This window comes from Mustela nivalis (assembly GCF_964662115.1).
Source record: "Mustela nivalis genome assembly, chromosome: 6".
Lineage (NCBI taxonomy): Eukaryota > Metazoa > Chordata > Mammalia > Carnivora > Mustelidae > Mustela > Mustela nivalis.
The window spans coordinates 43,022,958-43,047,422 of NC_139025.1; the positions used below are offsets into that span (position 1 = coordinate 43,022,958).

Consider the following 24,465-nt stretch of genomic DNA (forward strand, 5'->3'; position numbering starts at 1 on the left):
CTTTTCCTCATGATGGTCACTGAGTGCTTTGATAGAGACCTCCTTATCCATCTCCAGTGGGTGCAATGTGGTCTGATTGCTCATAAATGGATCCAAAACCCCTTTGTAGCATTTTTCATATCATCTTGCCTGTTCCTGAATTATAAGCAATAGTTATCAAATCTTTAAATAATTCATAACTTAAAAATATGCAAGGGAGGCACATTCCTATCGAGGGTGACTCAATTTCCATGGGAGAGAGTCCGTTCTGTAGAGATGCTTATAGGAAGACAGATCATTCCACAAAAAACATAATGAGGCTAATGACGAACAACTGTGAAGAACAAGTTACTCATCAAGGGCCAATCTCTCCCAGAGAGAAGTTACATGCCATTCCTAAAGAACAACAAATAGAGTAAGTTCATGCATTGTGCAAACTCTCATGGGACACAGAGTATCTTGCAAAGCTCTTCTCCTCAAAATGGATATCTTCCATTTTGAGGGTGCAAGACAGAGGATGACAGACAATATGGCGTCATGAGAGCTGGAAGTGGAAGACGCTGTGCCCCAAATTGTCGGGGAGCCACAGCCCCCCTTGCCCTCCAATCTCCCTACTGTTCTTTAAACATGAAGACAAGAAATACATGTTCTCTATTAGGATTCGCATAGGCAGCAAATAACTGTATTAAGAACTAATTTAAAAAAATTTAAAAAGTGCATGGGCATCTCAATATTTAGTAGGTTTTTTAAGCACACAAAACTGCTATGATCTGATGAAAAACACAGCTGCCATTCATACCTTCCATATTCTTCGGTCCAGTTATAGATATTTCTTGTAAGTTTAATCCACTCCTCAGGGTTGAATACAATCTCTGAAGGAACTAATTTGTCACAAGAGCCCCAAGGCCACAGTGAATAGTTTTTTTTCCAGGTTGGGTCACCTTCATGAATTCCTATGCAAACAAATGTTTTTTTTCTATTGAAAACAGAAAAATATACATACATTTTAACTCAAAGTTCTAAATGTTAATAAATATAATTTATGAAGGGTGATTTTTGACTCCTTAAACCATTAAAAACCATTAATAGTTAAAAACCATTTAACCATTACACATGGTTAAAACCATGTGTAAACATTCTGGTTTATTTAAATCTTTCCCATATGGGCTGTTTAGAATTTACATTAGTGTAAAAAAAGCTGTCTGGGGGAGCTGGGGTAAGTTAACACACATAAACGATAAAACTGATCTGTTCATAACATTATAAGAAATCACGTTGGGACAAACATTGTTAGTGTCCATTTCTGTGGTCCCGTCTCACAGTAAACAGACACTTTGACACCTTTTTTTTTTTTTTTTCATTTTACAGGTGGAAATATACAGCTGCATTTACTTCCCTACTTGGATGTCTCCTTCCTCAATTCCCACTGTCCTTTATTTTTTGTCTCTTTTATCATTACTGTATTGTACCTATTGTTTGCATTCACAAATCTCCCCGAGTAGCCCAGAAGCACCTGAGGATAGGCTCTCTATCTCTAAATTAACTCTGAGTCACACATAGCACAATGCTTAACTAATTCATAATTATTTGCTGAATAAAATTAGTTAAACTGAATAAAGTATGAGGAGCTTTGAATCCTGCAAAAATCAGGAATAGAAATGGTTTAAATAAGCTTGGTTCAAACTCACTATAACTCAATAGCTCTATTCCAATTCATGGTGTATGCCTGAGTAGCTATTACTAAGTATGGTGAGGGGTGGGGGAGCATATTAGAAGAAAGTACTTGAAAGTGGAAAAACTTCATGAACTTTGAAATGAGATACTTTTGGCATAGATTTTAAGGCTTTTCCCCACCATTTATGACCTTTGTGATTTGGAGAACATTACTTCACGACCTGTGTCTAGTCTCCTCATCTGTGAAATGGGTATAACCCTTTCAGAGCTATTTAAGATTAAATGAGGTAACTGATACAAAATACAGTGTTCGAACATGAGAAGAACTCTGGTTCTGGGGAAGACGGAGTAAGCACACTCTCCCCATCCCTCCCACTGCACACTAGACTTCGTGGACAGAATGTGTGGAATGGGAGGACTTGGAGACACTAGAATTCTAAGTTCCACCAAACCTGTGGTGAGTTCGCCATCTTTCCCCTTCTGGTTCCCAAAATTTAGAGGGAAAGGAACATGTCTCTTTAATCAGAGGAGCTGTGGTTGCAAGAGCTGGGAGCAAACCCTCACTGCTCTTTACCTCCCTGTGTTCTCTGGCAGCCTGGTCCCAGACATAGACAGTCACAGAAAGTGCATGGCAGAAGAGGGAAACTAAAGCCCCAGTTTTCTGACCAGAGAACTGGAAAGAAGGCTTCAAGGTGGGGGAAGGGCCAGGGTCAAGACAGAAAGGAGGGAGGTCAAGACAGCAATCCCATAAAGTTGTGTATGAACTCCTGGCTTATCTCTGAGCTCTGTATGTGTGGATCTGTTAACAGACTTTGAGAAATGAACCACTGGTCAGATGGCCACCCAGGTCCCAGACTGGGTAATGGGCAGCATACACAGGGACGGATTTAGATAGCCCTCCAAATGCATTGAAAACAGAACCAACACTGGAATTATAGGCCTCAGAAGGCAGGTCAGAACTTGCAGCCTGAGATTTACCTGCTGCTAAACAAACAAAATCAACATTCTCTTGAGGATTTAAATAAGGCCCAAATATTCAAAATGTCTAGGATACAACCCAAAATTATTTAGCATACGAAGAACCAGGAAAATCTCAACTCACATTGGAATATGCAATCAATAGATGTCATTTCCAAGATGACACAGATATTAGAATCGTCAGACAAAGCCTTTAAAACACCTGTTATAAGCATGCACCAACAAGGAAAGGGAAGTACTCTTGAAACGAATGGAAAAACAGAAAATCTCAACAAAGAAATAGAAGATATGAAATGGAACCAAATGGAAATTACAGACCTGAAAAATACAATGATGTAAATTAAAAATTCACCAGATGGGCTTAATGTCTGGAAAGAGAGAGAGAGAGAGGATAAGAAAGAGAGAGAAAAAGAGAGAGAAAGTGGGAACTGGCAGGTAGGGCACTTGAAGACAGATCAAGAGAAATAATACAATTTAAACCAAGTGCAATAAGACTAAAAAAAAAAAAATGTACAGTCTCAGGTATCTGTGGTCTGATGTTCATATCATCAGAGTCCCAGATGGAGAAGAGAAAAAATGTAAAGCATAGGAAGTAAAGAAAGAATGTCTAAAAAGCTCTCAAATTTTGTGAAAGATACCTTTTTACAGAAGAAGCTCAGTGAACCCCAAACAGATCAGACTCAAATCCATGCCAACAGACCATAATCAAACCGCTAAAAACTGAAGACAAATAATCTTCAAAGCAGCCAGAGAAAAACAATACATTGCACAGAGAACAACAATTTGAATGACTGTGAATTTCCCAAATAGAAACCATGTAGGTCAAAAGAATACAAAATAACATTTCTGAAATGCTGGTGAGGGAAGGGGGGGAACCAAAAAAACCCCCACTAACAACTCAGAACTTCATATCCAGAATTCTTCAAAAATGAGGAAAAAGTAAAGACATTTTCAGGTAAAGGAAAACTAAGAGAGTTAGTGAACTCTCTTGTCCTAAAAGAAATGCTACAGGAATATCTTCTGATGAAAGAGAAATAATACAAAAGGGCAACTGGACAATCAGAATAAAAAGAAAGGCAACATTTCTGGTAAATAGCTGCATAAATATCTTGGACTATTTTTTCTCTTAAATTTGAAAATGTACATATGACAGTTAAAAACAAAAATTATCACGGGTCTGATATAAGATACATGACAACACAACCAAAAGTGGGGAGGTTAAAGGGACTTAAATGGCAGTAAATTTTCTATATTCCACTTGAAGTAGCAAAATATTAATCCTGAGTAGACTGTGAAGAGTTCAGTACATATACCGTGATTCCCAAGATCAACTGCTTAAAAAAAATCTACCAAAAGACACAGTAAAAATCTCAAAAAATAATTAAAAATTAATTAATTTTATAATTAAAAATAAAAAATACTATGAAAACACTAATCAAATTAAAACAAAAAACCCAGAAGAATTCTTTTTTTGTAAAAACAGAGAAGATGTAAATGCCATTCAATGGCGTTTTCAGCAAATATGAGGACAATCTGACATTTATATGCCAAAAAGAAGTAACAATATAAAACCCCTAAGAAACCTGTCTCAATCCCCTGCCCCCCCTTATGAAAAGTCACTCAAAGTAGATCACTGATCTGAAATGTAAAATAAAACTATTAAACTCCTAGAAGAAAACATGAGAAAATCTTTGTGACCCAGCATTAGGTAACAAGTTCTTAGATGTGACACCAAAAAGCATGATCCAAAAAAAGAGAAAAGTATAATCTGTAAAAGAAAAAAATGATAATTGGATTTCTTTGAAATAAAAAACTCTTATCTGCAAAAGACACCTCGAAGAGAATAAAAAGTCAAGCTACAAACTATATGAATCATATTATTTGACAAAGAATTTATACCTAGAATACATAAAGAACTCTTAAAACTCAATAGTTAGAGAAACAATCCAATAATCCCATCCACATTCACACACAAACCTGTCCAGGAATGTTTATAGCAGCTTTATCCCCAAACTGCAAACAGCCCAAATGCCTTTCAACAAGTGAATGGATAAAGACACTGTGATATACTTCTACAGTGGAACACTACTCAGCAATGACAAAGAATAGACTATTGGTACACACAACTTGGATGGATGTCAAAGGCATTATGCTCAGTGTGATACGCCAGTGTTCAAAGGTTATACTTCATGAATCCATTACATGACATTCTGGAAAAGGTATAATGACAGCAATGGAGAACAGGCCAATGGTGGTGGGGGTGAAGGCCTTGGGGACAGTGTGACCACACAGGAGCAGCACAAGGGAATTTCTGAGGTCATGGCTCTGTTCTGTTGTGGGAGTTTACACAAGTGTACACACGTGTTGAAATTCATAGAACTCTACGTCAAAAAAAAAAAAAAAGAATAGAATTTTACTGCATGTTAAAATAAAATAAAATAGTAAATTTTAATATTAGCTTCCTTCCTTGTAAAAAGTACCCATTTAGAGAGCTTTCATATGATACTGATGGCGCAATGCTTGGGGGAAAAAGTCTCTATCAAGTGCCTCTTGATTGTTCATGTCCTCTGACTTAGTAATTTCATTTCTGAGAATCTATCCTAAAAATTCAAACTTCCACCCCCTCCAAAGAAAAACTATACACACAGTCATTTAATATAGTCTATAATTTTACCATAGTAAAAAATTAGGCCATGTTAAATATCTACTAATAGTTCCATTCCTCTATTATTAAAATATAGTACATGTACCTATTCAGAGTGTGTAAAAAGCATTAAAAATGGTTTTATGGATTGCATGGAGCACTGGGTGTGGTGAAAAAATAATGAATACTATTATGCTGAAAATAAATAAATTAATTTAAAAAATGGTTTTATGATATTTATTAAAAAAGGATTCTTCTGCATTATGCTTTCAACTTTGTAGAAAACATGCATTTTTGATTTATTTGTATTTCTGAGTGATAGAACTGTTTTTTCTAGTTAAAAAAATATTTTTTTTTCTTAAAGATTTTATTCATTTATTTGAGAGAAAGACAGTGAGAAAGAGCATGAGACAGGAGAAAGTCAGAGGGAAGAAGCAGACTCCCCATGGAGCTGGGAGCCCAATGCGGAACCTGATCCCGGGACTCCAAGATCATGACCTGAGCCGAAGGCAGCTGCCCAGCCAACCGAGCCACCCAGGCGCCCCTAAAAAATAATTTCTTCTTCTATAATGAACAATGCTACTTTTTAAAGTAAAAATTTTATTTTAAAATGTTACCAATATGCACCATTAATCATGAGGCCCTGGTTAGTCAAAAATACTAACAAAAATTGATGGCCCAGAAAGTTCATCACCGTGTTACATTATAATAGCCAAAGTCCAGAAACAACAAAAGTGTCCAAAAACAGAATATTTGTTAAGTTATCGTGCATCTATTTAAGAATATTAAACAGTCAAGAAATGATGGGGAAATGTGTCTGACATGATACCAGGTGAAAAGAAACTGAACAGTTTCTAAATTTGATCCCAGCTAGTACACTATGACTGTGTGAGAATGGTACATGTTTGTGTGAACATAATTGATGGTAAAACTGAATCGAATTCCAAAAAGTTTACCAAGATGATAAGACTATGACATCTGTCTTAAAGACAGAGGTTACTGCTCTTAACACTTACCGGTCTATATTTTTTAGAGTTTCCAAGGAGCATACAGCATTTCCATAACAAGGCCAGGCCTCATCCATGGCTATGGGGTAACACCCTTGACCACCTGGACCCCACCCTCCCTCTACACTCATCCCTTCACCTAGCCGTCTAAGCCCTGTGCTCCACACTTACTGGACCACCCCCACTTTCCCTAGAGCTCAGCCAGCCCTTTCCAGGACTTTACACAAGCACTTCCCTTGAATCAGCCTTCTCCCGCCTGCTTGGCAAACTCCTAGTTTGTCTTTAAGTCCCCAACATTTTGTCCATACCAACACTACCATGCTTCCCAGATGACCGTGTAATTTATCTGCTTCAGACCTCACACACGGCCCAAAACCCTCCCTGAAAGCCCGCAAGAGCAGGGGCCGTGCCCAAGCGTCCGTAGCCTGTACAGTTGTTGGGGCATCTTGGCCAATCAGTGCTTATTAAGTAAATGCAGAAGGAATGCCACCAGGCAGAATTAATTGCTTCTTCATCCATCTCCCAGTTAAACCACCCATTCAGTAAACACAAAGCCTGGCCGGTGTAGAGCGTATCCCATTATATTACTGACAGTTACATGCATACCCATGTATAGATGCAACTAGACTGTGGTCTCTTTGAATCTGGAACTCATCTCACTTTACTGCCAAGGCCTAACATGAGCTGGAACATAGCAGATTCAATAAAAGTTTGTGAGGTCGCAGTAAATAAAATTCATCCCGAAAAATTCCTTTTTATGGATGTTAATGGCTCTTGGTATTTCATTCCAAAATAGAACAATTAAATGTTACTCTCATAACACATTGATACCAATTACTTACTGCTTCATGAGCCACAGTAAACTCAGGCTCTGAACATCACATATCATATTCTTAGTAAGGGATAATTTAACTTGGGAATTTAGAGATAATTTCTCAAGTTCCCTTGATAAGAGAACAGAAACTACCCAGCAAGTCTTCTTCACACCCTGGATAATCCCAAGCACTTTGTGGCTAGGAAAAATGTTCAACACTGTACTACTGAAGGAGTTATTCATTCTTGACCTTAACTATGAACAATTTTATATTCTTAAGTATAGAATTCACAATTCTCCTATGTTATCTCAGCCAGCATAACTGTAGGTGTTTTTCTTATTTACAAAAATGCCTTATCCTTTATAAGAAAAGAAAAATCCTTAGGCTATTTTTATATAGTGATTATTCCCGGAAAACATTTGCTTTACACTTAAAAGGGGGCCACGGTGTTGATCAGGGGAACCTATAATTGCTTGCGATCCACCTGCAATGATTTCAAGTAGACAGGCACATCTCCAATTTCTCTGAATTGTACTAAGATCTTATTTGCTATTCTTGTTAATCTGTCTTTATTTTTCCTTTACCCAGAACAATAACATTTATTTCTGCCTGGCCTCATTTATGCACAGATATTCAATTTAATTACAAAGCTAATCTCACCGGTGACAGGAAAATAGGTGTAGAAAATTGGTCTTTTGGATGAGGCACAGCTGCTACATAAACAATTTTAGGAAAGCTTAAGATTTTAAAAAAGCTATTATATGAAAAGAATGCTTACTGTTTATTTATTTCAAGAAAATGATAAAGATTAAACGTGACCATTCCACTAGGTAATACTCCTTCCACAGGATTCCACCGGTCTCCAGGAAAGTTGACACCTGGTAAATGCTTCGCCATCTTGGGTAAATACCACTCATAAGTCATCATCTATCGGAAAAATAACAAATGATGTCATAGTTTTGATATACTTGTTAAAAAAGAATCAAGTTTATAAAGTATAATGGAAAAGTTCGAAGATACAGATATACTCATTAAACATTAATACCACAACTCACATATGTGGCACTGTCTTCTCCTCTAATGACTTAAACCTTGGATTTCATTTCTTAAGCTGTGACTATTATTGGTAACATAAGCACCTGGTTTGATCTCACCTCTGTGCATCTGTCGGACTACCCAGAATGATCTTACCCCATTCTCCTAGCTAGAGGATGTGTACCCAACTTTCAGGCCAAACTCAAGTACCACTTCCTCTGTGATGCACTCCCCGCTCCCAGGTTCCACAGCAGAATGACCGCTCCTACAGCATTTTGCACCTACCTCTGTCACAGCTCTGACCCTACTCCTCGCTCACCTGTGAGATTCTAGAGGGAAGAGACTGTCTTCAGCTCTGTGTCTCTGCACCTAGCACAGGGCCTGGCACTGACTGGTTCTCAAATTCTATTTGCTGAAATGAAATGTTTAGGGTGGCCAGACCAGATGTGTCATTATTCTTTCATTCATGCATGTACTCAAGAAACAAGTACTGCTCACCTACAGTGAAGAAGATAAAATCCCTGCCCTTGAGATGCTCAGTGCATGATCATCTAGACCTCAAAGACAAAACCCCTTTTGGCTAAATTATGTGACATTACTAGTACATCCAAACTGACTACATATCATCACATGTTCTTTGGGGATTTTATTTATTTATTTGACAGAGAGAGATACAGTGAACGAGGGAACACAAGCAAGGAGAGTGGGAGAGGGAGAAGAAGGCTTCCCCATGAGCAGGGAGCCCAACACAGGGCTCGATCCCAAGACCCTGGGATCATGACCTGAGCCGAAGGCAGACGCTTAACCAACTAAGCCACCGAGGTGACCCTCCACATGTTCTTTTGATTGAAATAAATCATTGATATCAGGAAAAATCACTTTCTCTTAATTCTATACTTATCTATACTTTTATATGTACAGATTTACTTTTTTTAAAGAAAAGACTATTTATACTTTCAAAGCTTTATAACAAAAGTTTATATATCCTCTTTTGAACAACTATGTTTATGTTTTACTTGCTTTATACAAGTAAGTTAACTTGAAATGACAAATTACTTTTAATCTAGGTATATGTTATAAAAACTCAAAATATATTTATTTTATTTTATTTTTTAAAGATTTTATTTATTTATTTGACAGAGATCACTAGCAGGCAGAGAGGCAGGCAGAGAGAGGGGGGGGGGGAAGCAGGTTCCCTGCTGAGCAGAGAGCCTGATGCAGGGCTGGATCCCAGGACCCTGAGATCATGACCTGGAGGTGAAGGCAGAGGCTTAACCCACTGAGCCTCCCAGGCGCCCCTCAAAATATATTTATTGAATTTAGATTTTATTACCCAACAGTTTCAGTTCTTGGGGATACTAACATTAATTCTATACTTTCTACATGCTTTGACCTCAATAGTTCTCATATAATTCTCAAGGCAACCTTATTGTGTGAGAATAATTACATTAGACACCGCTGACTGCCCACTCAACAGCTAAAACCCTCTTCTCCCTCACACAATCCTGACTTGGATCAGGTTATCCAAGTGAAGCTAAATGCTTGGGTCTAGTCTTTCTCCTCGGCTAGAAAGTAGTTTAGGAATGGGCATATGACCCACTACTGGTTAGGGGGACCCGAGGGAAGGTCTGCTAGGGGCTTCTGGGGCACATGTTATTCTCAGCAGAGAGAGAGGAAGGTGCGGGGGGAGAGAGAGGAGGATAGAGAGGGAGAGGAAGGGAGGGGAGGGGAGAGTAGGGGAGAGGCACTTTGCTCCATTTTAGGACGTGATGTTTGGAACCGGCACTCATCGGTTCAAGATGGATGGAGAGAAGTGGCCCCAGGACGCTGACATCACTGAACTGCTTATATTATTCATCCTAAAACCTCCTATCTTCAGACTACTTCTTATGTGAGATTAAAAACTGCATAGTTTAAGCTACTCTCAGGTATTTTGTTTCTTGCATCCAAAAGCATCCTAACTTATATGATGATCATTTCCATTTTATAGATCAGGAAACAGAAGCGCTGAGAGGAAAAAAAAATCATTAGCCCCGTGTCACACATCCTGGAAGTGACAGAATGAGGACTTGAATTTAGGTCTAATTAACTTTGAAATCCAGGCTTCTCAACGATGGTTGCTGCCATCCTGATTTTAAGTACTTAAAATCATGGTGGGATACCATATTATAAACTAACAGCCTAGCTTTTGTCAGAATCTACACTGAAGATCAAATTAATCAACTTGCGTAGATGATATAAATGCAAACTGCTTACAAAAATGTGTAATGTGCAAATTTCCCTACATTTGCAAATCTGTTTATATAGTTTTCTTCAAAAAGTTCAAATTATTCATTCATTCAATACAATTTAATAAATACTATGCCTAATAATTTGCTCAATCAAACTAATCATAGTATTAAGATTAGTATCAAGATGAGGAATTTCTCTTTCCCTGATGACTGGTCTAAAAACACCAGAGATAGATTTATTCCCTTTTAGGTATTTGCGGTTTAAATTATAAATCTTATATAAAGCTTAAATACATTTCTTCAGTTCCAGAAGACTGTTTTAATAGACTTGAAAATCTTCACAAGTCCTCTCCAAATGTATTTCTGTCATAAGGCCAAAAGTTTACACACAAATCCTATAACAGAACTGTGGTTAATTATTTCTATTTTGAGTGAAATGTTTACTCACCTGCAGTATAACTTATTTTATTTTATTTTTTAAAATATTTTATTTATTTATTTGTCAGAGAGAAGGAGAGAGAGAGAGAGAGCATACAAGCAGGCAGAAAGGCAGGCAGAGGCGGAAAGAGAAGCGGGCTCCCTGCCAATCAAGGAGCTCATGCGGGACTCGATCCCAGGACCCTGGCTTAACCCAGTGAGCCACCCAGGCGTCCCTGCAGTATAACTTATTTTATATTCAACCTAATGTATTTTAATCCTGGGACCAGTAGGCAGTGTTAATTTGAATGGCTGGGTTGGCTGAATGTCAAAGAACTATTTTTTTTTTTAATTAAATTTATTTATTTGACAAAGAGAGAGCTAGAGAGGGAACACAAGCAGGGGGAGTGGGAGAGGGAGGCGGGGCTTGATCTCAGGACCCTGGGATCATGACCTGAGCCGAAGGCAGACACCCAACAACTGAGCCACCCAGTCATCCCAATCAAAGAACTATTTAAAAATAAATTTACTGTGGAAAGAACCAAGGTGCCCTTCAGCAGATGAACGGATAAAGAAGATAAGGTCCATATATACAATGGAGTATTATGCCTCCATCAGAAAGGATGAATACCCAACTTTTCTATCAAAATGGACGGGACTGGAGATTATGCTGAGTGAAAAAAGTCAAGCAGAGAAAGTCAATTATCATATGGTTTCACTTACTTGTGGAGCATAAAGAATAACACAGAGGACACTGGGAGATGGAGAGGAGAAGTGAATTGGGATAAATCAGAGGGGGAGATGAAACAAGAGAGACTGTGGACTCTTGAGAGACAAACTGAGGGTTTTGGAGGGGAAGGGGTGAGGGGCTGGGTGAGCCTGGTGGTGGGTATTATGGAGGGCATGTATTGCATGGAGCACTGGATGTGGTGCATAAACAATAAATGCTGGAACACTGAAAAGAAATAAAATAAAATAAAATAAAATGAAAGAAATAAACTTACAATACAGTACTTTCATGGTTTGTCATGTGAACTAGAGACCTAATTATTATTTGATTCTAACACAAAAAACATCAATTCTTAAAACATTCAGTTTAGATGAGAAGGAAGCAATTCATATGCTTATACTATTAGTTAAAGTAAACAAAAGAACATGATATATATTCTACCTAAGAGTAATTGTGAAAACTATACCCATCTACCATTAAAAATTAGTTTAAAAAATACTTGTTTTAAAGTGATTACTGTCACTATATTCTAAGTATCTTCTTTATATACTTACTTCCTGATCCACTAGTGAAATATCTGGTCTCAGTCCCTCACAGTAATGCATGTAACGGAGAGAATTCCCTGGCAAATCTCCTCGGAGTAAGATAATTGCGTCACGGGGCATAGAGGCTAGAAGGTTCTTTGCAAATTTATCAATCACGTAGTTGGTCCTTTGGTCACAAATGCTAAATAAAAGGATAATGAAACATTAAAATAGCAACACACTGCTACAGTTTGTACAAGAGTGGGTGTATTTCTTGCTACATTCCTTTCCCATCACACACTCTCCATGTAGTATTTCAAAGTAGTCTAATTTGTGTCTTCTAAGAAGATGCATATATTTGAAAAAAGAATGCAGTCATCTAAAAGAAAAAGAGAAGGAACTAATTGTGCAACTAAATAAAAATTAGTGTATTGCTTTACTGCTGGGATTTATAATCATTTCTACAAAAAGGGAATTGGTTAGTGCTCAAGACTAAGTCTTTTTCACTAAAAGAAGTAAGGCTTCTGATTTCACTTGGAATTAAGGTAATTTCAAGTCAATTCCAGTTAGACCAAAGAAATTTTCAGAAATGCAAAAGGAAATCTGGCAGTTTCCAGCATAACTTTGTGTAGTATTGGTTTAACTCTCTTGCATGCAAACTTGATCCTTTCCATCACTTCCCCAAGCCACAGGCTCCCTGTGGTCCTCTCTCCCTTCTAGACAGAAAAATCATTTGAGAAGAAGTCTAATGAGAAGGAAGGGAAGGAATAGGTGGGATTGTTTACTGTTCTCCAGGCATTTTTTGCTACTGCCAACAACAACTCTATCAGTGATAGAGTGGACATTGTAACGTCAAAGAGAACTGGCGTGAATTCTGAGGGCTTCCCACGAAAAAAGAAAAAGACAACCAGAGAGCAAAAGCATCAAAAAAATGGAATAAGCATTGTGCTTCCTGTTATTATCAGGTGTGTCACATGTAATGGTTCTAAGAAACACAGCCTAAAGTTAAATCACTGGGCTAGCATCACATAGCAAATGAACACTGCTAGAAACAAAATATTCACCCCTGCCTTTGTCGTTGATGCAACCGCTCCCCGCTGTGATTCTCTGCTTTGCAGGGTGATGGTTCCCATTTTGCCCACTAGCAAAGTTGCTATCTATTCCATACCCCTGGGACAAATGCAAGAATTAAAACAAAATAAAACTGCCTAGCTTGTGCTAGTAGCCGTGGTGTTGAACCTGAGTTGCCCTAAAGACCCAAGTCAGGAAAAGACTGGGACAAAACAAACTTGGGAAACACAGCGGGCTTTGTAAGCCCTTGTTGAGCAAGCTATGGAATTGTATCCGGGACATGCATCCCCTCTCTACCAGACCTCCTAGTGACGCAGGAGTCCTGACACTGGCTCTACCCTGGTATTATAAAGAACATCAATTTTTAAAGTTAAGTTGAAAGTGGAAATTCAAGCGCCTAGGTGGCTCAGTAGGTTAAGTATCTGAATCTTGGTTTCTGCTTAGGTCAGGACCTCAAGGCCATGAGATCAAGCCCCTGCATCAGGTTCCCCATTGAGAGCAGAGTCTGCTTGGAATTTTCTCTCTCCTTCTCCCTCTGCCCCTCCTCCCGCTTGTGCTCTCTCTCTCTCCCTCAAATAAATAAATAAATAAATCTTAAAAAAAAAAAAAAGTCAGGGGGAAACTGAAGCTTTTAAAATGCCAATCAATTGGGGCGCCTGGGTGGCTCAGTGGGTTAAGCCGCTGCCTTCGGCTCAGGTCATGATCTCAGGGTCCTGGGATCCAGTCCCGCATCGGGCTCTCTGCTCAGCAGGGAGCCTGCTTCCCTCTTTCTCTCTCTCTGCCTGCCTCTCTGACTACTGTGATCTCTCTGTCAAAATAAATAAATAAAATCTTTAAAAAAAAAAATAAATAAAATAAAATAAAATGCCAATCAAGGGGCCCCTGGGTGGCTCAGTGCATTAACGCCTCTGCCTTCGGCTCAGGTCATAATCCCAGGGTCCTGGGAGTGAGCCCTGCTTCCTCCTCTCTCTCTGCCTGCCTCTCTCCCTACTTGTGATCTCTGTCAAATAAATTAATAAAATCTTAAAAAAAAATAAAAAATAAAAAATAAAATACCAATCAAATCTCACTACAATGAAACTCCAGTGACATCTTCCACCGCTGTAATGTTTACTCAAATACTGCTAGAAATGAATGAACTTTGATCTAAAATTTGGATATGTTTTATACGAGACTGAGATATTCACTGCCAATGTTATTCAACAGATTTTGAATATATGTAGATATATATGTATATCTATATATATCTATCTCTGAATGGCTAAGAGCTAAGAAACTTTTAGAAATTTATTTCAAAATAATTAACATTCACTCCTACAGAGTGAACTAGATAAGGACGGGGTGTTACTCAAAAGATGAAATCTTCGAAGCATAAAAGAGAGTTATTTTAGGACATAAAAACGGCCCAAATGTCTTTACTCTCCATCTAAGTGGTATTTTAGATCATGGACTTTTATTATATCCTCCAGATCCTACCAAGCATCTCTAGGGTTCCTCAGAGGAAGATGTACGACTAGTTACATGACCCACCCAAGCCCTTGTTTGCAGTGCCCTGACACCGCACAGCAGGCCCGCTGAGATTCTGTTCAAACGTTTAAGCAGCACTGCCTTTAGACTTAGCTGTCTCGCTCTGAAAGCTGGAAGAGGTGAAATGGAAATAAAGCCCAAGACTCTAAATATCTATGTGTCTGTTGCCTGAGTGCTCCTTCCATAAAAATAAGCACGTGTTACCTGAAATTAGAATATATTTGGTAAATTATAAAAAGAGCTGCTGAAAGCCACTCCAGACACTGAAGCGCCCTGACATTCAGTACTCGGTTACTCTCAGAAGCCAGCGCCGCCAAACCCAGGCCCGCGAGGACGGCCACCACCGCGTTGCTCTGCATCCAGAACCTCTCCACCTGCCAGAGACATGCAGACAGGACATCTGGCTGACTGGTTATAGCAATCGGCCAGGTATTGTGGATTTAACAAATACACTATGTACCCCGAACTGCTTATGCCCGCGGTCACTCGGGTCTTGTTTGCGGACTTCCCCAGTGCAATTCCTTGTCGTTTTATTTTCCAATTTTCAAGCATTTCTCCTTTCCAGTTGGACACACAAAGCTCCCTTTTTTGGATCCACATATCCATGCCATATTTCAATTCTATGGCATGCACCTTGAACTCCTGGCACTTGAGAAGTGGAGGAGATGGAGAAAGGCTTTTTTTGCTTTACTTCTGAGGTCTCCTCCCAAGTGGGGAAGCGCCCCTAGTAGGAGAGCCCTCACTTCTCCCTGTGAGACTATAAGCACTGAGCTGAAGGGGAGTCTGCCAGCTAGGAGTGGGCCTGCATGGCCCTGCTCTTTACCCCCCCACTCTTCCTCTGGGAAGTGATCTGCCCATAGGACACACGTGTCCAGGACAGCCCCTTTCCGTGTGGCCCCTGCCGGGCAGGTGAGGGGCGCCTGTGACAGGGCAGGGCGGTAGGGTTGGTGGGAGGTAAGTCCGTCCATTCTGGAATGCAGTAAGAGGAAGGCCCCTGATCACAGATAGAAACTACCTTCTCCCATCTCAGCATTCCCAGTATAAAGGGGATTCGCTCGTTGTAGTTGTCCGGGTTTATCTCGTTTCTCAACTGACTCAGAACTCAGAGGATCAAGAAGGGTATTATTTATGAGGCCTCTTGAACACACACATAGAAAAGAGTTGGCTTGAGTCACTGAAAAGGAGCTATCTCCATTCATAGTTTCTGCTACAAAGAGGAGAATTACTCCAATCTCAGAAATGGCAGCCGGGGAAGACAGAAACGTGGTGGCTCTTTTGCACAGCACTGAGACCGATGAGGTAAAAATCATGAGAGTTTGTGCATAAGAACCCTCAACTACAACCTTTCTTTCTTTGCTGTTTTTTTTTGGTTTTTGCTTTTGTTTTTTTTTTTTTTTTAATTCCAGGAGATCTTTAGGAGTACTTATATCTGCAAGCACACACATAAAATAACTAACTTAAAACTACATTACCTTTATTTTTCTACCTAACTATTGTGTTAACTAATTGCTGCATTTTTCCCCCCTAAAAAAAGGTCTCAGTCTTATTTGGTTCAAGAATTTGACTTTCGATCTATAAAAATTAGCTGTTTCTGAGATCAGCTGCTCCTCTACAAGATTCATAAAGATAAATTTGTACACTCTCCACCAACTTTCTGGACAAAGGAGATATCTAAGTAAAACTTACCACACCCATGAAAAGTGGTTTTGATATATCTAAGTTCGCTCTCCAAGCAAAGAACAATGAATAAATGCAAAACATTCCAGTAAAAAGCCATACCAATGATGGATTTTGTCTGTCCCTATAAAAAAATTAAATATGTCCAAAATTATTTATGTGCATGAGTATCAAAAATATTACATAGTTTTAAACTACAGGAAAGAATTAGAGCTATAAAACTTTCCATACTTAACTGTGGACAAGAAAGAGCTCAGTTTAAAAAAACTTGAGCTGGAATAAATAACTGAAATATAGGAATCAACTACACACTGTATTACATATTACAGACAACTACACTTGGAACTATGCGGCAAGACATACAAAGTTCAAGTTCAGAGAAGAAATGCATATGATCAATCTTGTTAAATTTAAAATGTAATTAAACAGATCTGTACCCCTGAAACAAAGAATATATCACATGTTAATTAAAAAAGATGTAACTAAACATATGCAAAACAAAAGAATAATTTCATGCCTAAAAATCATAACAATTTTAAAACAGCAAATCTCAGTATTGGATGCAATGGATGCAACCGAATGAGCACGTATGTGAGTACAATCCTTGAGAAACATTAATTTGATAACATATATCAAGAGCTTTAAAAATAATCACAGTTGGGGCACCTGGGTGGCTCAGTCAGTTAAGCATCTGCCTTTGGTTCAGGTCATGATCTCAGGGTCCTGGGATCGAGCCCCACATCAGGTTCCCCGCTCAGCGAGGAGTCTGCTTCTCTTTCTTCCTTTGCTCCTTCCCCCCTCCCGCTTGCATCCTTTCTCAAATAAATAAAATCTTTAAAAAAAAAAAATCACACTCACTGACACAGTAATTTGACATGTGGGCATAAATCTTTAGGCAAAACCAGAAATGTGGATAAAGATTAAACTATAAAAATGCTTTAACATAGGGGCGCCTGGGTGGCTCAGTGGGTTAAACCTCTGCCTTCAGCTCCGGTCATGATCTCAGAGTCCTGGGATCAAGCCCCACATCGGGCTCTCTGCTCAGTGGGGAGCCTGCTTCCCCCTCTCTCTCTGCCTGCCTCTCTGCCTGCTTGTGATCTCTGTCAAATAAATAAATAAAATATTTTTTAAAAATGCTTTAACATTACTTATATTAGAAGTGGAAGCAATCTGAAGATTCCCAAATAGAAAAACACTTAAGTTAATTCTCTTAGGTCAGAGAGGGGAATTTTATACAGACATTTAAATGAACTTAAGTCTTTTTACCATAAGGGCAAATGCTCACAATATAATGTTAAGTGTCAAGGAAACAGAAATACAGATGTGTGTACATATACAAATTTACATAAAACACTCATGTTAGAAAGTAAATGGACAAAAATAATGGAGGTTAAGAGTGCTGTTATTTTTTAGGTTTTCTTTTATCATCAGAGGTTACTTTCTTCTTCAGAGGAATTCAAATAGTTGTTTACTTCTTTTGCAATGCAACAATAATGAGTAGCTATAGGCACAGTATGGGATCAAACCAGAAGTTTAAGATATCAAATGAGTTGGTTACTTAGATTGTAATCTACTGCTCAATCTTCCAAAATCATTAATTTATTATCAGAAAAAAAAACCAGGAAGAAGGTAATATATATTTGCTGTAACAGAAATTATTCAAGTCATTTATTTGGAATATAAAATAATACTGGCAATGTTCTCCAAGGGCATATTGAAATATGAATTGAATTAATGAGTATGGGAAAAAGAACAGGAAAATAAATTATATTACTTACTTTCTTGCTAAACATATATTTGCCCAAACTGCGAGGCCTTGAATGTTGAGTGAGAGTTGGGTCCTCATACTTGTTACTTGAGAACTGTAAAAGACAATCTAATTTATTTTGGGTAGAAAATGAAGTTGGTTAGTTTCAAATACAACATTCTTTGTAAAATATATCTGATTATGCACTGAGTAGTTTTTTTTTTTGTTTGTTTGTTTGTTTGTTTGCACTGAATAGTTTTGAGGGCTGGAGGCAGATGTTAAATTATTTTGTCTTCTTTCAAATTTGGGAGAAAAAGTACCGTAAGAAAGAGTTAAATGGTTCTAAGATGTTTTCTAATTATAATATTTGGTTACCAATTTATAATATTTGGGATAGGATTAGAGCAATTAATTCTTCCTTATTTGTAATACTGGTATGCTATATTGATAATATAGTAGAAAAATAATAATAATAAACCAATATAATAATAATAATATACCAATTATAATAATATAATAATAAACCAATATAATAATAATAATAAACCAATCTAGATCCCCAATTGGTTTGGTAAGAAGTCATGTGAAATGAATTTTTGAACTTCAGTCAACAGTGTAGACACGGCCTCCTGTGATTTAGCAAGTGAAAAGAAAATTAATGCGGGTTGCCTAGGTGGCTTAGCTGGTTGAGCATTCATATCTTGATTTTGGCTCAGGTCATGATATTAGGGTGATAGATTGAGCTTGCTTGGGATTCTCACTCTCCCTCTCTCTGCCCCTCCATCCCGCCAACTCTCCTCCTCTTAAATAAATAAATAAATAAATAGAAAATGAAAAGAAAGAAAGAAAACAAAATTAATGCAAAATAATTTTCTGAAGATCCGATCATTAAAGAAAAAAAAAAAAAAGACAAGAGAGGTGATCTCCAATCATTCTTCTTTAAAAGGCTTCCTTGTTGTCCAGGGGCACCTGGGTAGCTCAGTCAGTTAAGCGTCCAACTCCTGATTCTGGCTCAGGTCATGATCTCAGGGTTGTGAGATCGAGCCCTGCCTCAGGCTTCATGCTGGGAATACAGCCTGCTTGAGGTTCTCTCTCTCCCTCTCCTTCTGCCCTTCCTCCCCACCGTGTGTAGGCATGAGCTCTCTCTTCCTCAAAAAAAAAAAAAAAAAAAAAAAAAAGAAAAGGCTTCCTTCTTTTCTGTATTATTTGGTTCAAAAATGTTTAAGCCATAAGAAATGTATTTTTTTCCTATAATTAAACTAAATTCTTCCATTAACTAATAAGCGTTTCCCAAGTGTTATCTGAGTTCTGAAATAGCTCTAGTAGTCTCCAATTTTTAAAAAAATAATGACTCTATACACTATCTCAAAGAACTTTCTTCTCCCTGCTGGCAATTTTACTGGAGAAAATGTGATGCCATAATTATGGAAACCACACAATGTGTATTTTACTAATGGAGACTCATCTACTATGAGAAGATATTCTTACTCATTTTCAAACACACTTGAAAAATTGATTCCAGCATGAGGCCCATTTCAAACCATTCTTCAAAAGGAATGAAGTCAGTCTCAAAATTAATTCTTGGAGATCTGTTGCTTAAATGTAAGCTCTAAAACATGGTCACTGCCTAGGGTTAGATTCCATAATTTCCTTGTACAGGATTGCAACTTAGAGATATGCATGGGGAAAGAATTTAATTTGCTTGACTGGAAGAGGAGAGATGATTAGGTCCCACCATTTTGAAGGATTTTCTAGTAAGTTAATTATGAGTTGCTTTTCTCAACTCTCCCGTCCACCTGAAACAATTAAAGACTAGACATTCTCTCACTCAGTCAGAGAGTGCTAGGATTATGCCTCCAATCTACATTCTGATTTGGTTCGAACAAATAGTGTGAGTGCTCATCACTTTTGTCAAGGCTTTTTTCTAGGCATATCAGCTAACTGCTATTTCTTCAATATAAAGGAGGCTTTTCTGATCCCCAATAGATGAGTTTTATGTGCAACTAATAAAAGTTGGATGGATAGTCTAGCAGTACTCTTGAGAGTTCTCTGGAGTTCAGTGGGATTTATTTTTAATTTTTAATTTTTTAAAAATATTTTACTTATTTATTTGACACAGAGAGAGAGATCACAAGTAGGCAGAGAGGCAGGCAGAGAGAGAGAGGGGGGAAGCAGGCTCCTTGTTGAGCAGAGAGCCCCATGTGGGGCTAGATCCCAGGACCCTGAGATCATGACCTGAGCCGAAGGCAGAGGGTTAACCCACTGAGCCACCCAGGCGCCCCTCATGTGGGATTTATTAAGGCAAAATATACTGCCAATCTCAAATGAGATCACAAGGTAGGCTGAAAAGAATAGGCAGTGAGTCTTCGGGCCTGCAGCAAAGCAGAATACCATAAAAGCCCACAGACGTTGGTGAAGCTGTCTTTGTAACTGAGCTTCTTGCTACCTTTCCCCAATCAAAAAGAAAAAGGAGCCATAAAGGTTTCAGTCGGACATTAAAAAAAAATATTTAAAATCAGTTGTGAGAACCAATAAAAGGTTATATGAAAATAGTTGGTGGCAGGAAAATATTTTCAAGATACAGTAAAAAATGAAAATGAGAGGGCTAATAAAACAGTGTGCACATTATGATCTCATTTTTAAAAATAAAAATATAAAAAATATTGAAAGGATACAGACAAAAATGTTAATGGGTTAACAACAGTGGTTATCTCTATACGTTGGAATTATAGTAATTTTAATTTTCTAACCTTCGCTTACCTGGGTTTTCTAAACTTTCTATAATGAAATAATAATAATAAACTTTCTATTATGTATCACATTTTGAGAGCAGGGGAAAGGGACATTTAAAAAGGAAAGGAGGACAGATGGAAGGAAGCAAACAAGCTAGCAAGTTAACAAGAGGGAAACTGAGTATCTATGAATTGCCGCACATACAAGGTTGAAATATTCTCCCCACATTTTATTTTTTTTTTATAATTTTTTTAATTTAATTTTTTTTCAGTGTTCTAAAATTCATTGTTTCTCCCCATATTTTAAAAACGGTTTTCCAATAGTTCTGGGAATCACAAGTTAATAATCAGTTAGGAGACCACTTTAGTGTTATAGAAGACTAGTCTTCCATAATTTTATATTGAAAATATTATAAAAATAGTACAGAATTGGTTAAGATATTTTTTAGGTTGTCTTAATCTGTGTGGATTTTTTTTTTAAAGATTTTATTTATTTATTTATTTGAGAGAGAGACAGTGAGAGAGAGAGCATGAGTGAGGAGAAGGTCAGAGGGAGAAGCAGACTCCCCATGGAGCTGGGAGCCCCATGCAGGACTCGATCCTGGGACTCCGGGATCATGACCTGAGCCAAAGGCAGTCGTCCAACCAACTGAGCCACCCAGGCGTCCCAATCTGTGTGGATTTTAAAGCAACTATTAACCCATTTTTCAAAGAACCCTAGTAGGTGATACAGATAAAATATATTTGCTTAACTGGCTATAAAAAGGTTGGATATTAATTTAAGTCAAAAACAGATCTTAAGGACAGCCTAAAGAAAAGTCTTAAGACACATTAAACAAATGAAACTCGAAAGAATTTAAGAACGCAGCTCAATCCTAAGAAAGAAAACAATCAAATTGCTAAATACAATTTTATAAAATCTCTCTGAAAAAAAAGAGAAGAAACCAGAACAAAGGATAAATGATGTGTAAAGCCAACAGTGCACTGGGTCATTTCATATCCACGTGGAAGTGGAAACATTCTAGTGTTGACAGTCTACTGCTAACTTGTATTTATCACTCATTCTCAGCTTTCTTTTATGGAAGGAAAGCTAGAATGTTTGACAATCCACACAACTAGTGAATGTACCCACGAGAGCCACTTCTCACACACACTGCTTCACAAAAGACAAGTCCAGAAGCCCCCAAAATCACTTCGTCTAGGAACTATCAGAGAATTCACTTAAAACCAGTTTCAAGTATTTCATACTCACAGCAAAATTTTAGACATACTGGATCCTGTTTCCGATTTGGCCTAAACATAAAAGAGAAGTTTATTTGCGTAAGTCTTCAGCTGCAGCTGTGTTAAGCTATTGCATTTTAACTATCTGGATTTAGAATATACATGTTTCCTGGGGTGCCTGGGTGGCACAGTGGGTTAAAGTCTTTGCCTCTAGCTCGAGTCATGATCCCAGGGTGCTGGGATCGAGCCCCGCATTGGGCTCTCTGCTTGGCAGGGAGCCTGCTTCCTCCTCTCTCTCTCTCTGCCTGCCTCTCTGCCTACTTGTGATCTCTTGTCTGTCAAATAAATAAATAAAATCTTAAAAAAAAAAAAAAAAGAATATACATGTTCCAAGTAGACAATGCAACATCTCTCTTCATTCAGTCTTTGCTTCAGAGCCTTGCTGAGTTTTTGAAGAGAAGTCACTAGAAACTAAACGCACACATCCTTGAGGAAGAACTGCAGAAATAACGACAGGCTAAAAATCAGTCAAACTATCATTCCAGTAGGAACGATTTAACACACTGATGAATTAATTGACTTGACACTTTTGTTACAGAGCGTCTTTAAGGCACTTTGATTAGAGCTCATTATCACATGTTAGTCTATAATTTCACAATTATGTGTGAATTATATAGGTTTCAAATCTGGAATGGCCCTCAAGCAAATGTAATGGAATAACCAATATAAGTAAGCCAGAGTATAAATTTAAAGTATCAGACTCTCTAAGTCAAAAAGTAATTAATAATTATCCTTTCATTAAGTTATCTTATTACGAAATAGCTCCTCCATACAAACAACACATATATCGTGCATTTAAGGGATAAAGAGGTGTTTTGTTTTATTTTAAGATTTTATTTATTTGTCAGAGAGAAAGAGAGCAAGCGAGCAAGCATAAGCAAGCAGAGTGGCACAAGGCAGAGAGAGAGAGAGAAGCAGGCTCCCCGCTGAGCAAGGAGCCCCAGGACTGGGGCTGACTCGATCCTAGGACTCTGGGATCATGACCTGAGCCTAAGGCAGGAGCTTAACTGACTGAGCCACCCAGGTGTCCCAGGGATAGAGTTTTAAAAAATCTATAGAGCCACCATTCATTTAAGAACCAGAACTGCATGAACACTTCACTTTGTGAAGTATCTCACAAAGCATTCACAGGCCTTGCTTTTCTCACCCCCTAGTGATAACTATTACCTTGAATTTCGTGTTAATTACTCCCTACTTCCTAAAAATACATAGTTCTACTTCTTCCCTACGTATCCTTGAGCAATAGATTGTTTTGCCTGGTTTAGAATTTTGTATCAGCGGTATCATATAATATGTAGTCTTCAGAGATCTGCCTTCTTGCCCAAGACAAAAAGCACAACCATGAGAGAAAGATCCAATGTTTTTATTAAAGTGTTTTTAATAAAAACAGTGTTTTTTCCCTAATTTATGTTTCAGGGAAAGCAAGGCCTTTGGAACTTTAAGAAAACATAGTGAAATTATATCTTATAAAGTATTTCCATACAGGTATTATACTAAATACTATCATGAACACTATTTGTCAAATATGAAAAAAGAAAGTGTTTTGGTCAAGGTACATTAAAAATTTCGAGAGTTTTTTTTTTTCCTTCTAATCTTTTCCAAATATTTTTAATCACAGACCAAGGGACCTAAATGGTACCCAATGCTAAGAAGAATGAAATGCTTCACATGCTGGCAGCAGAGTCTTTTTAATATTTGTTATCCTGAAAAACATATTCGGGACATACAACATTATGATGTCAGGTTAAGTAATTCCAAGTTTTTCCTAATGTACGCTAAAGGCCACATTGCAAGGAGCAAGTTTGTTACACAAATAATGGAAATGAAAATTCTGTACTGTCATTGATAGGCATTGCTTTCCTTCAGTCAAGGCCCAGGCAGAACACTGAAGCTTCATCACTTACTTCCTGAAAAGGGCTTTAAATATAAATTTACCAGACTGAATGTTCCGTATTCTTCCCTGAGAAAATGCGTCAAAAATCCTAGCAACGTTGTCTGGTCTCCCCAGGTCCACCGAGCTTGATTGAGGTAGGATGAGATAGGAAGGTAGACGTAAGGCAATAAACCAGCAGAGAAGTAGACACTGAACTTCAACAGAGAGCCCAGGGAGAGTTCCTGCAGCAAAGCATATCATATAACAATGTTTATTTTTAGTCCATTCACCCTGGAACTTCAAGAACACATCAAGGAAAACATCAAAATGTTTACTCAGAGCTGATCTCTCCATTTCTATTAAGTCACCACAGAATACTATGTTAAACCTTCTGAGTGCTGTGGATTACTAGAAAATTGCATCAGCCTGAACTCCTTTGCATGGCAGGGGAAATCAAAGTGAAGCAAATAATATTAGGGAAGACTCCGGAGTATCATATTTACATTTAAAACCATGTCATACA

General features: G+C 38.0%; 1 protein-coding gene across 3 annotated transcripts in view; it reads right to left on the reverse strand.

Moving 5' to 3' along the window:
* Nucleotides 1-24,465, reverse strand: part of TMEM260 (transmembrane protein 260) — a 68,750-nt gene that overhangs the window by 7,581 nt on the left and 36,704 nt on the right. For 2 of the 3 annotated variants that reach the window (XM_082735064.1, XM_082735066.1), the window contains 8 exons: nt 24,005-24,184; nt 22,041-22,081; nt 18,088-18,171; nt 16,319-16,433; nt 14,837-15,006; nt 12,065-12,236; nt 7,876-8,024; nt 779-955 (listed from right to left, as the gene is read on the reverse strand). In XM_082735064.1, the coding sequence (XP_082591190.1) occupies nt 779-955; nt 7,876-8,024; nt 12,065-12,236; nt 14,837-15,006; nt 16,319-16,433; nt 18,088-18,171; nt 22,041-22,081; nt 24,005-24,184 (1,088 nt within the window). The remainder of the gene's footprint in view (nt 1-778; nt 956-7,875; nt 8,025-12,064; nt 12,237-14,836; nt 15,007-16,318; nt 16,434-18,087; nt 18,172-22,040; nt 22,082-24,004; nt 24,185-24,465) is intronic. The other variant, XM_082735065.1, reaches the window with a different exon arrangement.